This window comes from Astatotilapia calliptera, chromosome 1 (genome assembly GCF_964374335.1).
Source record: "Astatotilapia calliptera chromosome 1, fAstCal68.1, whole genome shotgun sequence".
NCBI classification, from domain to species: domain Eukaryota; kingdom Metazoa; phylum Chordata; class Actinopteri; order Cichliformes; family Cichlidae; genus Astatotilapia; species Astatotilapia calliptera.
In genome coordinates, this window is record NC_137422.1 from 11097921 (window position 1) to 11112218 (window position 14298).

Consider the following 14298-nt stretch of genomic DNA (forward strand, 5'->3'; position numbering starts at 1 on the left):
TCTATGCCAGATGCCTCTCCTGACACAACCAGGACGGGATTTGTGTCTGTTTCTTTGTATCTTTCGCTGGCGAGGTGAATGTGTAAACCACTAAACTATGGAAACACTGGAAAAGGAAAAGTGCCAACTGAGAGCACTTCTTTTCTCAAAATAACCCTTCTTAGCTTGTAACCTCCCTGAAGGTCATCACAAACACATTCCAAGATAATTTAAATAGAGTTTATAAAAAGAAACACTGTACTCTCACACAAGACAGTGTGACTTCTCACAGTATGCATGCTGTGGGTTTTTTTTTATTCATCTCCACCTCTCAGAGAAAAGTGGTTTAAATTTAACTCTCGTTGTGTTAATTAATGTTAAAACTTTTTCTGTTTATATGAATCAAAAAGGATATCATCACATGAAACTTTTTGTTTAGCCTCTTTCCCAGTCATCAGTGAGTCATCTGTCTCTGTCTTATTATATGCTAAGACATCATATTTTAATTATTTAACTTCACTAACATGCTCATCAGTAATGCTCCAGTACCACGTTAAACAGTCGTGGGAACAGTGGAGTATGTCCGTAGGTAAGGAAGAAACTGATTGGTGCTGTGCTGAATTGTTAGATGAATGTTTAGTTGGCATTCTTCAAATACAGAATAAACCCCTAACATTATATAAGGTATTGTGAGCTGTTACAGATGATATGTTTTGTCATAGTCCTCATCTTTCATCAGTGTGTTTTCCTCACTCTATATTCTCATTTTACCTTTGACGCACTGGAATTTACCGTTTCGCTCCAACCTCATTTCAAGGAAAGTGGGGTAATTAAATGGAAACTTTATCGCCCGCCACCTTTTATGGAGAATTATAAAAATGTATTTTAAAATGAGAGAAGTGCTCTTCACATGGTTCCTGTCGTTCTCTGTAATACTTTAATTGTTTTTAAATGGAAGACTATTATTTTCTCTGCTAATTGAAGAAAATTCATACCTGAGTAGCTCGATGTAGAAGTATATTAGTGGTGCACTGAGATGCAATGTAGAAAACTTGTTATTGTTGACAGCAAGCAGCTTAATATGCCTCAAAGTTGCATTTTATTATGAAAAAACCCTCTGATGCCCACATTAGGAACAAGTGCCAGTTTAGTAAGAGAAGACGTATTTTGTAAGGAAGGATATCGAGGTGGATGGACGGGTTGACAAAAAAACAACAAAAAAAAACACATTTTACTGAAAAAAACCTTTAATACTCAAATTTTGACTTCACTGGAGAACTTTTGTTCATAAATCTAATCAAGCTGTTTATACCTAATTCGAAATGGTAAATGGACTGGCACCTATGTAGTGCATTTTTACTACAAGGCTCATTCACCCACTGACACACAGAACCCTTTACTATACCTAAGCTCACTCACATAGATGCATCAGAGCGTTCGGCATCTTGGAGCCAGCGATTTAACCACCAACCTCTGCCTCCTGACTTAAGTCTAACCAAACCTTTAACATCATTTAGGGACAAATAACCTGTTTCATTATTTCCTTGGAGGAAAACACTTTAATTATGGAATAAGAAAAAAATGTTAAAGTCTGCATTTTTTTTTTTTTTTTTTTGCTGATAGGGTTCAAAACAATGACAAAAGCTGTAGTTTGTCGATGTTGTGAAGTACCACAGCGTAGGGTCATGGAAGATGTTTTCACTTGATTGTAAGTTAAAAATGTATCTGATGTGACTCTGGCAAATCACGTACACTGACACATTGACAAGGTTTAATTCAAAAAGCTCAAACGTTTCCAAAGAAACAGCAGAAAGTAGTGTTGGCAAATTCAATATTAGTTGCTAGGATCAGATCAGTCAACTGGCACTGGCTGGCATGGGTAAAGGAGATATGGCCCCATTCACTGGCAAATAAAAATGACTGTTAATAACCCCCAAAAAACCCAGATTTGATATTTCTTCAAAACATTTTGGATAATAAAATTACTAAATATAATTTGATTCAAAACACCGGTCTGTTCTATTACGCCTTTAACAACGTGAAATAACTTTGTCAATGGAAACATCAATGCCAACCACTTTGCTGTCAGACTGTGGCAAATAAGCAATAATGCCACCTTAAGAGATGATTTCCTCAGTGGATCAGTTTGTCAAGCACTGTGCAGAAGCCTCAAGTCTTGGTGCATTAAAAACGGTGGGTAGCATATTAACACCGCTATATTAACACGGTGGGTAGCATATAAATATATTAACACCGCTCAGTGAAATACGACCACACCTTTCTTCTCACTGCACAGAGCTGCTATTTATGTCGCTCTATTTGCACACATTAGTCTCATATATTTAAGTTTGTTTCGACACCTGAAGAAACCTATGCACCTATAGGTTAACCTATAACACTTATTTATAGAAGTGTTAATGCCATGAAACTTTGAGACAAATAATTTCCCACCTCCAGTTCACCTGGTAATCTTATAAATATAAATAGTCTACTGTAAGAGAGGGAAAGAGCTATTGAGAGCTTTGTTTTCAGGCAGGATGTAAACTGTCACATTGTTTTTCCTTCTGAAAGTGAAAGTAAAGGGCAAATATATTTTCATCAGGACACTGTTCATACAATCTATGCAAGGGGTGTCAAACATAAGGCCCTGGGGCCAGAATCATTCTGGTGACAACTTCAATTTGGCCCACTGGAGGGCTTTGGAAAAAGCATGAATATTAACAGTAATTTCCTACATTTTACAGCTTTTTCAACTGGTAAAGACCTCCCCCAAGGCCATTCATGCTACAGCAAAGTGGTTAAGTAATGAATAAACAACTAAATGAGAGAAAAATTATTGTTTGTTTTGTTTTTTTCTCTATCGATGAAAATAGAGCCACTGTGTAAAAATAGAGCACTTTCTGTGAACTAAAAAAAAGCTGTGAGCAATGAGCTAACAGAGCTTGTGCCATGATTTTACACATTAAATTATTACAATTTAAGCCCAAAGACTTGTGCTGCCACATTAATTTACTGCAGCAGCATTTCTTTAACATATCGAAAAACTGAGACATATCATTGAAATTGCATATTTATAAATAAATATATAGTAAAAAGTTCTTTACACCAACCGAAAGGGCCAGTTTCACTTCACTTAAGATTAAAGTGGACTGTATGTGGCCCACATACATTGAGTTTGACATCCACATTACAATGTAAAAAATATTCAAATTTAAGAATCTGAAGTATCCCCTTAAAATTTAAAAATCATCTGCAAAAAGTTTGGGACGAAACAGTCAAAATGTACCATCCTTAGTTTTAAATTGGCAGAGCTCTTCTGTTCTTACCAAATACAACTGGCTTATCAGAAACAGGTTATAGCTACCCTCGGTCAAGTGGTCATTATTTATCCCCAGTGGCAACACACACACAGTCACACATGCACACCGAGTGCTAATAACAAATACCGCGACCCTTCTCTGACAGCCGTTTATAGCTGACTGAAGATGTAGAGGTGAAAAGGTCACTCATTCCTTGAGGGAGATTGCATCTTGGCAGCTAGATTGCATTTCAGTGCCCAAGGCCTCATCTCATTCTGTTACCAATAAGAGCAGACATATGACAAATCAAAGTAATCCCAGAAAGGTAACCACAGAGGCCAAAAACCCCATAAAGCTCTCCAAGAAGTTGCAAGTGAGTGCACAACAGGAGTCTGCGAGGGAAAAAAAACAACACGAGCTTGAAATCTTTACAGCTGGGGAACATGACAGACTTCACAATGAAAATGCAAGTGATCGGTAACGGGGGCTATCAGAGATGGATCGAGACAGGCAGACACAGCGGAGCTCAACCCTCAACCCACAGCAAAAAGATACGATCAACTGAACTGAGCAGACTGACAGCAGATGCCTTGGTGAACTAAGAAGTGCTGCTGTATGGGGAGGAGGGCGAGGCAGAGGTAGGTGAAGAATGATAACACAATGGTAACTCTGTGATTAACTAGTGTACACATAATGCAAGCTCCAAATGTGTCACAGCTTAACACGGCAAACAATGCAGTGCACACCCACACTCAACGAACTGTATAGGGAGCAGAAAAGGCTCCACTCACCCACACAGTGGGCTTTGTACACATGATCTAAATGCATGATCTGTCTCTTTCTCTCAACTCTGCCCCCTCCTCACTCCTCTAACATCACTGTGGTTACAAAGACATGCATAAGAGAGCTCCTTTGGAAAAAAAAAAAAAAAAAAAACGGGGTAAGAAAAATCTGAGGCGAGGAAGCAAAGTATCACTTTCAGCAAAACAAACAGTCTCCCCTCTTCAAAAGTCATGCACAAGAATACATATATTTATATATATATGTATATATATGTTTACATATATATATAAAAATATATATATTTTTTTTTTTAAAAGACAGAACTCACCCAGAAGAGGAGATTGAAGAAGACCATTCCATATCGCAGGGCCATCATGCAACCCTCAGCCATCCTGCAGCGCCGCAGTTCTAGGAGGAATATGAAGGAGAGGTCCAGGTAAAACACCACATACTTCTTGCCCTGGGCATAGCGTCCCTTGGATGTTTGCGGCCCCTTTGTCGTGTGAAAGCCGAACGCAAACGGTGGCCGCTTATACTCGAACTCTCCGCTAAAGCGGTGAAACCCAGAAGTGAACGGCGGCGTGTCGGGTTTGCTGTCCAGAGATGGACTGCGCCGATATGGAGTCTCGTCTGTGCTCGAGCGTCTCATAATGGAAGCTGAATGAGCCTTTAGGAGTCTTTAATAGTCACTCTGTGCACTTCAGGTCTGAACAAAGTCCACAGCGAGGGACAAAGAGGTATTCCACTGAGGGGGGGCTGCGAGATGGATTTCAGTAGTATTTCTAACCTAGCCTCAAAATAATTAAACTCCTGAACTACTGATTTAATTATACCCAGAGTGGGATCACACGTGATCTGATGTAATCTGAGAGAAAACAATATGCTGCCATTCACTTCAACCGACTTGCTATTTTTGAATCTTATATATTATATATTCTGCAGGACAGTTTGCATAATCCTGCCACAACATCTGTGTAAATCTGAACATTTAGGACATAATCCCAACATACACGTACACATCTGCACATCCCTATCTCTTTAATCTCTCGCACACAGGTGTGATGCTCCCAGATAAGCTGATCTGCAGTTTCATCTCATAAAGGTTCAATCAGGTAAATGCTTGGAGAGTTTGACCTCTCTAGCGCCTTGGGCTTGCCAAAATGATCCAGAAATGGTCCTACCTGGTCTCATGAGAAATTCCTGAGCAGGTGCTTCCTGGCTGGCAAATAACAGCACCCCTGCTTTGGTTAATCAACTTCTTTTACTCAGAGACAGAGCGCATGTCCGCTGAGAATGAAACACTACTCTCTGGTCTTAGTTGCGTCTGAGTGTTCGGCATGTGACTGGCGATGTGCTTTTGCTGACATGCACGGAGCAAAAAAAAAAAAAGAACTAAGATAGAAAAGGAGGCGAGCGGGAAGAATGGTGTTATGGATGTGAGAGGAAGAATGGAAGAAGGCATGAAAGGATGAATGACGCTGATGAGCAGACCATTCTTTGGCTTCTTCAATTTGTATCCCTGTGGAATTCCTGCCTTGCCCAATTTCCTCCTTGCTTCTTTAGTTCCTGCCCTAACTTGAACCTTTTGTCTCTGAAAAGTGTCTAGGGGTTGTTCTGCGTCTCTCCACTCTCATCTAACAAATCACTCTCTTCAACTCCCTCTTATTCTAATCCTGAGCCCCTCTCTGCTCTCCCCCCCTGTGCTGATGGTGGTTAATTAATTTCCAGACTCTCATCAGAGAAGCAAAGTGTGCGGTTGTCCCCTCCTCTCGTCTCCCTCCTCCGCTACAGCGTTTTCTCTCCTCTTCTCTAGGTGGGCAAGGAGATCAAGGTGTCCACCAGGGTCATGGCCAAGCAGCGAGAGAAGAAGCAGCAAGAAGGAGAGACAGGCAGCGAGAAGAGAAAGACAGCTTCCTCAGAGAAGCAAAAGAAAGACTGCAGTGTTTGAGCGGTAGTCCAGCCTCGCTGCCTGAAGCTCCCTCCCTCCCTCTCTTCACAAGCTCCTGTTCTCTTTCTCTCTCTCTGTCCTCCTGCCCCCCCTTTCCCTTTTTCTTTCCTGCCTTCTCTCACAGGCTCCAATGCTCTCTCCTCCACACACACAGTCTCACACACCCCATCCCTCCTCAGAAACTGTCCCCAAAACCTGGCAGCGGGAAAGGCAGGAGCAGTCATTCACATTCTGGCCACACCCTATGAGAGTGCACAACCAATCAGTGCCTCGCAGCTCCATCCTCCCTCGTGCACACGGCAATCATACCCTACCATCTACTAGATAACTCTCTCTCTCTCTCTCTCACGCACACACGATGTACGTGCACACAGAGGCGCACACAAAACCTGGCGTGTTGTTAACATACCAGTGCTGAGAAGCTTGCTGCACTTGCACTAGTGCTTCCTCCTCCTCTCCTCTCTGCCTCCCGCCTGGAACTCATTCCACATGCAGAGGTTGTTCTTGCTCACAACCCAGGCTGCTCTCTTCACGCTTTACTTCAGTCATGTTCCTCTCTCCCTCTGTCTCTCTCTGGACCTGAACTTGGGTCATACAATATCTGTGTGCGTAGCCTCGCACTGCACGGATTTTCACACGACAAACAACTCACCTAAAGTGTGTCTCTGTGTGTGCGAAGGCACACACGGCCGCTGACATTCACACAAAATAGCGTAACTGCATGCTCCCCACAACCTGGGAGCCATCTGGGTCACTGGTTTTATGAGTCCACAGAGACATTTCAAAGCTTCAGAGGTACTGACTTTATTCAAGGCTGCATCAACTATTTAATGGATTTTTGTTTTGTCTCCTGTGTGTATTTTGGTCAGAGCGCAGAGGCAGCGGCAGCCTATGCTAGGAGAATGAATTTGGCTTACTGAATGACTGACGTTGTTGAAAAGATTTTTGGGCTACTAGTGTTTTCATCAAAATTTTGTCAGGTGTGAAAGAGTAGGAAAAAATACCCTTTATCCATGAAAAGAAAAACAAGGGCAGACCTTGTTAAGCAACATGAAGTAAAGCCAAAGTGCAAATATCATATCTGAGTTGGCTGCTGTTGTAAAAAAAAAAAAAAATATATATATATATTTTAAGCACTTCATCTTCACATCCGAACGTTGCGATTTTAATAACCAGTGCAGCATAAGGAATGACGTTCCAGTCAGTGAAGCTTTAATTACTTGCAGCTGTTGATGTCACAGCAAAGTGTGCCCTCTATCTATACATGCTATCACATGACTGTCACGTGATATTTTACGTTTCCCCTTCCATCTGCTTTCAGCAGGGGTGGCAGGCTCACAATAGTGGTCACATGCTTTCTTTGCTTGGTTTTCATCTTCACCAACAAGATCTACACAAACACTTCTGCTGCAACTCTGATGATCCAACTGCATTTGCATTGCTGTGGAGTTATTCATCATCTAACAGAAGATTTCCTGGATTTGTGAGCAATGGCATTTGCTAAAGCAACAGACTATTCCAAATGCATTAAAATTCACTGAATATAATATATATAATAGTCACACAGAAAGGCAGGACGTGGTCCCAGATGCAGGACTCGGGAGACAAGGGATGAACTCAAAAATCCGAACAGAACTGAAAACTAGGAAACCAAGAGCAGGGAGACACAATCATGAGGGAGTACACGAGAAAGGACAAAGGGACACTCGGACAACATACACTTACAAGATATTGAGATGAGAGAGAACAGGTGAGAACATAGCCGAGAGTTACTAACATGAAGACTCAAGAGGGACTTAAACTGAACAACACTTAGCAAAATAAAACAGGAAGAGTGCAACACAACTGATTGAAGAGACGATTATTTGACACAACAAAATGAGGGAACAAGACAAAAAGACAAACACAGACAAAAGACTGCAGAGGAACAGAATGGGGAAACAAAGGGGGATTAACAGAATGAACCTAAGGATCTACAAAACAGAAGCTCCGAACTGAAAGGATGAAATAACAACACCATGAAGAACTTGTATCAGGCATAAGAAAATAAACAACATATAACAGAAAGATAAATTGCAGGAGAATACAGAACCCTACTCCAAAGATAGACAAAAACACAAAGCTAGAAAGAACCTGGACAATAAAACTAAAAAACATCACATATATAAAAAAATATATAAAAAATATATAAAAATATATAAAAAAAATTCATCTTTCACTGTCAAGAAACCAAATACATTCTCATCTTAGCTGAAAGTTATAACCTTAGTCCCGCCACGCATTTTCCTCTTATTTTTGTTTGCTATGTGCATTTGTTTACCAATGGAAGTGTTGATCATGGGGTCCTCAGCTTTTATATGATATATCTGAATGGACATTCATGTGTCGTGCTAATGTTGTAACACACGATCCAGTAAAATGTCTGTAGATGAGGTTTTACGGGTTCAACAAGAAACGTATAAATTCATTTCTTTTTTTCCTCCAAATATAAACTACCACATCTCGCTCTCTCTCTCTCTCTCTCTTTGAGCATATTTATACCATTTATTATATATTTATCAATCACAGCATGTAAGGGGAAAAAATATTTACACAGGATGTGGTTCATCTTACTTTTACGTCAGTTATCCCACTAATTGGTGCAATCTGCTGTCACTTTCATTAAATATACAGACTGAAATGAATCATGCAGCAGGAAACTTCAGCAAGTGCAGCAGTAAAGTGGATTCCACTTCAGGTCTATATTTCCACTTACAAACAGCTTCATCGTAGACTCACTGGGTGCATTGGCACTACAGGGCTCACGGTGACTTTGAACTCCTCACCATGTACGAATGCATGGGGAAACAGAAGCATGGCAAGCAGCATGATGTAATTTAGCTTTATTCAGACTGAAGGTTTGTAGATGGGCCCACATTAAAACGCTTTATGGATCGTTGTAATGTGAAAGCATAATATGAACGGACAGCCTTGCTCAGTCAGATGCACAAAGTGCGCTGCGCTGCACTCCGGTCTCCGTGCAGCCATAAAGGGGTAGGAGTCTGGCTTGCTTTCCCTTGTTTAAAGCTGGAGTATGAGTCTCCTATGAATATCTCCACTAAATGACAAAACAGTCTACAAGGATGACTGCAGTGCGCACAGAGCAGTAATATGAGCATATGAAATGAGAATGGCCTTTCCAGAAGCCTGGCAAATTATTTAGAGCTGTTTGCCTGGTAGAATTTAAGCTTATGCAATCACAAAAAACATTTCACTTCACACTTTTAAGATAATGCAGTTTTTGGACGGTCAAACTTTCACACTTTTTATTCTTACTTTAAAGCAGCCTGTTTATTTTCTTTAAAAATCATTGAGAGTTTACAAAACAGGGCTCAAGTAAATGTGTGAATGAGATGCAAAAATCATAATGTACTTAAAAAACATCAGTAAGGCTAAAATCAAACTGGACACAAAAATTGTCATTATTAAACAGAAACCAACCGCTGGGGTTAAAAAGTAGATCATTGACGTGCCAAAAACTGTTGTTCCTTGAATGGGTACTTGAAGTTGGGTCCCTATAGGCACCCTATGTTTACAGCCTGGTCTCTTCCTCTAATTTTCCTGCTCACGAGGCTGTGATTATTTTTAATAACCTCTCACTTTAATCAGGGAATGGGTGAGATGTGGGTGCCAACTAGGCTGCTTGCTGTCTGCTAGGATTTACCTGAACTAATTCAACAGTGTTTGTAGCTTTGGTGCCTTTTGTGCCAAAGCACATGCAAAATGGTCTCATGTGTGGTATAGGTCATCCAAGAAGCCCATGGTCCAGTTTTGGTGAGTAAAATTCTATTTAATTTTTATTTACCCGTAATTGACAAGATTTCTGGTATCTGGATTCAACTCCAGGACCTTCTTGCACCACTGTTCCACCCTGGGCCCTGGGAGAGCATGCAAAGTCATCCCAAAAAGGCCCTAAATAGCCTGGCATGGATGTATTCTAAACACATGCTCGCTGGGTTATCTGGTGATTCTAAATTGGCCATAGATGTGAAAGTTAGCATTAGTCCTTTGACTGGTGATCTGATGAATAGATGGATGGATGGATAACATATCCAAGTAATGCTCTCATGCAGTATAGATGCATCTTACAACCAGATCTTGTGAGTGTTTTGATAATGTAGCACCTCTTCCAAATGTAGCCACTTCAGATGATGCCAAGCAATCATGCTAACATGTAAAGCCCCTAAAAAGGGCTTCACAAACTACAGATAAGCGCTCAATGGCTATTTCCATCGTTTATATCCTATTGATGTAGTTTGACTGCTGTAGCTGAAATACAGCTTAAATAACTGAAAACGTGTTTTTTAGGTTAAGTCCTGATAAAAAAAATTTAAAAAAACTTAAAAAGTAGCTTTACTGTATGTCTGCACCGCAGATCCTGCAGATTTCTGTTCATGGGTAATGTGCAGGCCTAAATATCACACTATTATTAGTGTTTAATTATCACATACTGAGAATATGCATGGCTCAGGTGCTGTCAGGACATCACTGTCCAAAAACACAGCTGTGAATGTGAGGCATATGAGCTGACTGAAAGCACATTTTCACAACATCATGACACCATGACACCATTGAAGACTCAGGGAAATGAAGATTAATAAGAGCCGCTCCTGTGAGAAATAGCCATGTTTTTACCGAATCAGCTGACTAAGAGGGATTTAAAATTTGCTTTGCTGACAAAGAATTACAGACAATAAGACAAAATATATGCATCAAGATACGTGACTAAAGGGTTTAGTAAAAGCTGAAACCAGCATTGCAGAGTAAAAAAAGCAAATCACAGAACAAATAGAAAATAAATTATTTAGGAGCCTTGTAGTGGAAATGGTAATCGAACATAATAAGAGATACTATTTAAAACAGAATTAATGGGAGAAACAGATTATTATATCTGCTTTTGGTCTTCAGATTTCTTCCAAACACACTGGGGTCTTTTTTGCTTGTTACTTAGAGTTTAAATAATAAATAACACCTAAATATGTAGACGTAATCTGAAGCACAGCAACAACAGCACACAAAACGACTTTCTCTGGATTCAGGGCTGAATCTACAACCTTGAGCGTGTCTAAAATCACCTGAAGGAAAGAACAGCTTGACATTTCTTCTTTCACAGTCAGAAATCTAAATCGGCTGGTTTGTGTTTTGACAAAAAGATAATGCTGAATTCTGTTATCAGTAGAAAGTTTGCGTAACCGCTTGAGGAACATACTAATAGATCCAGCTTTGCCTGCAGTCTTACTGAGATCAAGATTTTTTTTTTTTTTTAAATAGGCATAGACAGATAAATAGAATAGAAAAAGAAACATTTAAAAACAATTAGAAAAACTACAAATTTACAAGTACAATGAAAAACACCCCAAAGAAATACAAGCTATGCAAAATACATACAAATAAAATAAAAAGAATCTGAGCTTCAAAAGGCTAGGTACATATTTTCACAATTTACAATTTAGAATACTCATTATCTGTTAAATCCAGAATCAAATCTAAAATCCTTCTCATCACATACAAGGTCTTGAATAATCAGGCCCCATCTTATCTTAAAGACATCATAGTATCACATCACACTAATAGAGCACTTCGCTCTCAGACGTCTGGTTTACTTGTGGTACCTGGGATATTTAAAAGCTTTCAGGCCCCTCTTCTGTAGAACCTGCTCCCAGCTCGGATTCAGGAGATAGACAAGGTCTCTACTTTTAAAATTAGACTCAAGACTTTCCTTTTTGACACAACTTAGTTAGGGCTGGACCATGTGGTCCTGAATCCTAGGCTGCAATAGACGTAGGCTGCTGGGGGCTTCCCATGATGCTGAGTGTTTCGCCTTCTCTAAACCCTTTTTACTCACCATGTGTTTATAAACCACTTTGCATTTAATTATAAGTTATTATTAATCCTTGGCTCTATTCCACAGCACGGCTTCCTCCTGTCTTCCTCCTCTAACCACCAGCCAATCTCAGCAACTTCCTGTGAAAAAGGAGTTTTTCCTTCCCACTGTTGCCAAAGTGCTTGCTCATAGGGGGTCCTCTAGTTGTTAGGATTTCTCTCTATTATTGTAGGGTCTTTATCCTACAATATAAAGTGCCTTGAGATGACTTTTGTTGTGATTTGGCAAAATATATTTAAACTGAATTGAACTAAATGTGGAGTAGACCAAGAGTAGCGAGTACGCAGGGGTTTTTAACTGTATAAGTAATTTAGCCTACTTCCCCTATTCCTTCTCTTATTGTAAGGCTCTGAAAGCTGAAACTGAACTTCACAAAGCAAAAATCAAATATGTATTTAGAAGCAATCTAACCAAAGCTTATTAGCAATTTTGAAAGGCAGGAATCATTTTAATGTCTACATAACTTTATCTCTCACATTAAAAGGAGCGCAAATAATTTTAACTTTAAAGTACTGCTGAAATTTTGGTGATATATTTATATTTATTCATAAAATATACACTTAGTAGATTTTTATATACACACACCGCAGACATGAGCGAGACAGATAAATATGAAGGCATGCCGGCTCGGACATCGCCCGGATCAACAAGGTCCGCGTCAGGTGTTGAGGAACCAGGGCACCCTGACGAAAAGTGGGCTACTGGAACAAGAAGGCATCGGTGGGCAAGAGACGAAAACAGGGCGTTGTTGGAATGCTACTAAGTGACCCCGGCGGAAGGGGCTACATGAATAGGATGAGGGACCTATGGATTCTTCGATACCCAACATCCACAATGACGGCGAAACAACTAGTAGCTCAGTGTTCCAACATTCGAAAGAAGGGACTGCTCTCACAGCTAGAGATTGACGAGGTACAACACAAATGCTACGGCAAGGAGGAGTCAGGACGCCAGGTCAGGGGGGCGATATCATCACCCCCACCCGAGATTGGGTACATAGCCCCAAGTGCGATAGGAGAAGGATCGTTGAGTGCGAGAGGAACTGACCTGAAAAATAGGGTCATGGCCAAGCTTGAAACCTGGATCCCCCGTAGCCAGTTACCAAGATTACGTGAAGTACCCTCAGAAGGTCTGCTAGATGATGTTAATGCAGCACTACGGACAATACCTACAACCACGATTACCGACACTAACAAGCTGATCTACAATACGGCAACAGTGATCAGTGAGGTGCTTGGCTACAAGTTGAACAGCGACAAGGGGCAGTACCCTCCATGGAGAAGGAGGCTAGAGGGCAAGATCAAAGTAGCACGGAGGGAGGTTAGCCAACTAACGGAGTTGCAGAAAGGTGCGACAAATAAGGTGCCTAAGAAATACAGCAAGCTGTCCATACCTGAGGCCTTGGAAACTGCCAAGCAAAGACTCACAGCCTTGGCCAGCCGCTTGAGGAGGTACACCAGAGAGATAGAAGGCAGGAGAATAAACCAGCTGTTCTCCACAGAACCAGCAAAGGTGTATTCTCAGTGGCAAGGGAACAATAAGAGAACAGCACCACCAAGGCTGGAGACGGAGCAATACTGGAAGAGCATATGGGAGAAGGATGCAACCCATAACGGCAATGCTCAGTGGCTAGATGATCTGAGGGCTGACCACAGCGACCTCCCTGAACAGGGTCCAGTAACCATCACAGTGGCAGATATCCAAGAAAGGGTCTCCAGTATGAAGAGTTGGACAGCACCAGGACCTGACATGGTTCACGCCTACTGGCTGAAGAAGCTGACTGCACTCCACGAGCGTCTGGCAGCACAAATGAACCAGCTGCTAGTTAACGAGAGACACCCGGAATGGCTAACTGAAGGCCGGACGGTCCTGATCCCCAAGGACCCCAAGAAGGGACCGGTCCCCTCCAACTACAGACCAATAACCTGCCTCAGTACTACATGGAAGCTCCTGTCAGGCATCATATCGGCTAAGATGAACAGGCACATGGGTCAATACATGAGCGGGACACAGAAAGGAATTGGCAAGAATACCAGAGGCGCAAAACACCAGCTACTGGTAGACAGAACAGTCAGCCGAGACTGCAAGACCAGACTGACCAACCTGTGCACTGCCTGGATTGATTACAAGAAGGCCTATGACTCAATGCCCCACAGCTGGATACTGGAATGCCTAGAATTGTACAAGATCAATGGGACCTTAAGAGCCTTCATCAGGAACTCAATGGGGATGTGGCGTACAACACTAGAGGCCAACTCCAAGCCCATAGCACAAGTCACCATCAAGTGCGGGATCTACCAAGGAGATGCTCTGTCCCCACTGCTGTTCTGCATAGGCCTGAACCCCCTCAGTGAGATCATTAACAA

At 41.3% G+C, this 14298-nt stretch overlaps 1 protein-coding gene across 3 annotated transcripts in view; it reads right to left on the reverse strand.

The window, feature by feature from the left end:
* The window catches only part of tspan4a (tetraspanin 4a), a 162799-nt gene that overhangs the window by 111015 nt on the left and 37486 nt on the right, over positions 1–14298 (reverse strand). Inside the window, exons 1-2 of one of the 3 annotated variants that reach the window (XM_026162122.2) lie at positions 5243–5406; positions 4390–4469 (exon numbers count right to left, since the gene is read on the reverse strand). In XM_026162122.2, coding sequence (XP_026017907.1) covers positions 4390–4469; positions 5243–5252 — 90 coding nt within the window. In that variant the 5' untranslated portion in view covers positions 5253–5406. Of the gene's footprint in view, positions 1–4389; positions 4862–5242; positions 5407–14298 lie in introns of those variants that run through there. The other 2 variants (XM_026162126.2, XM_026162116.2) reach the window with 2 other exon arrangements.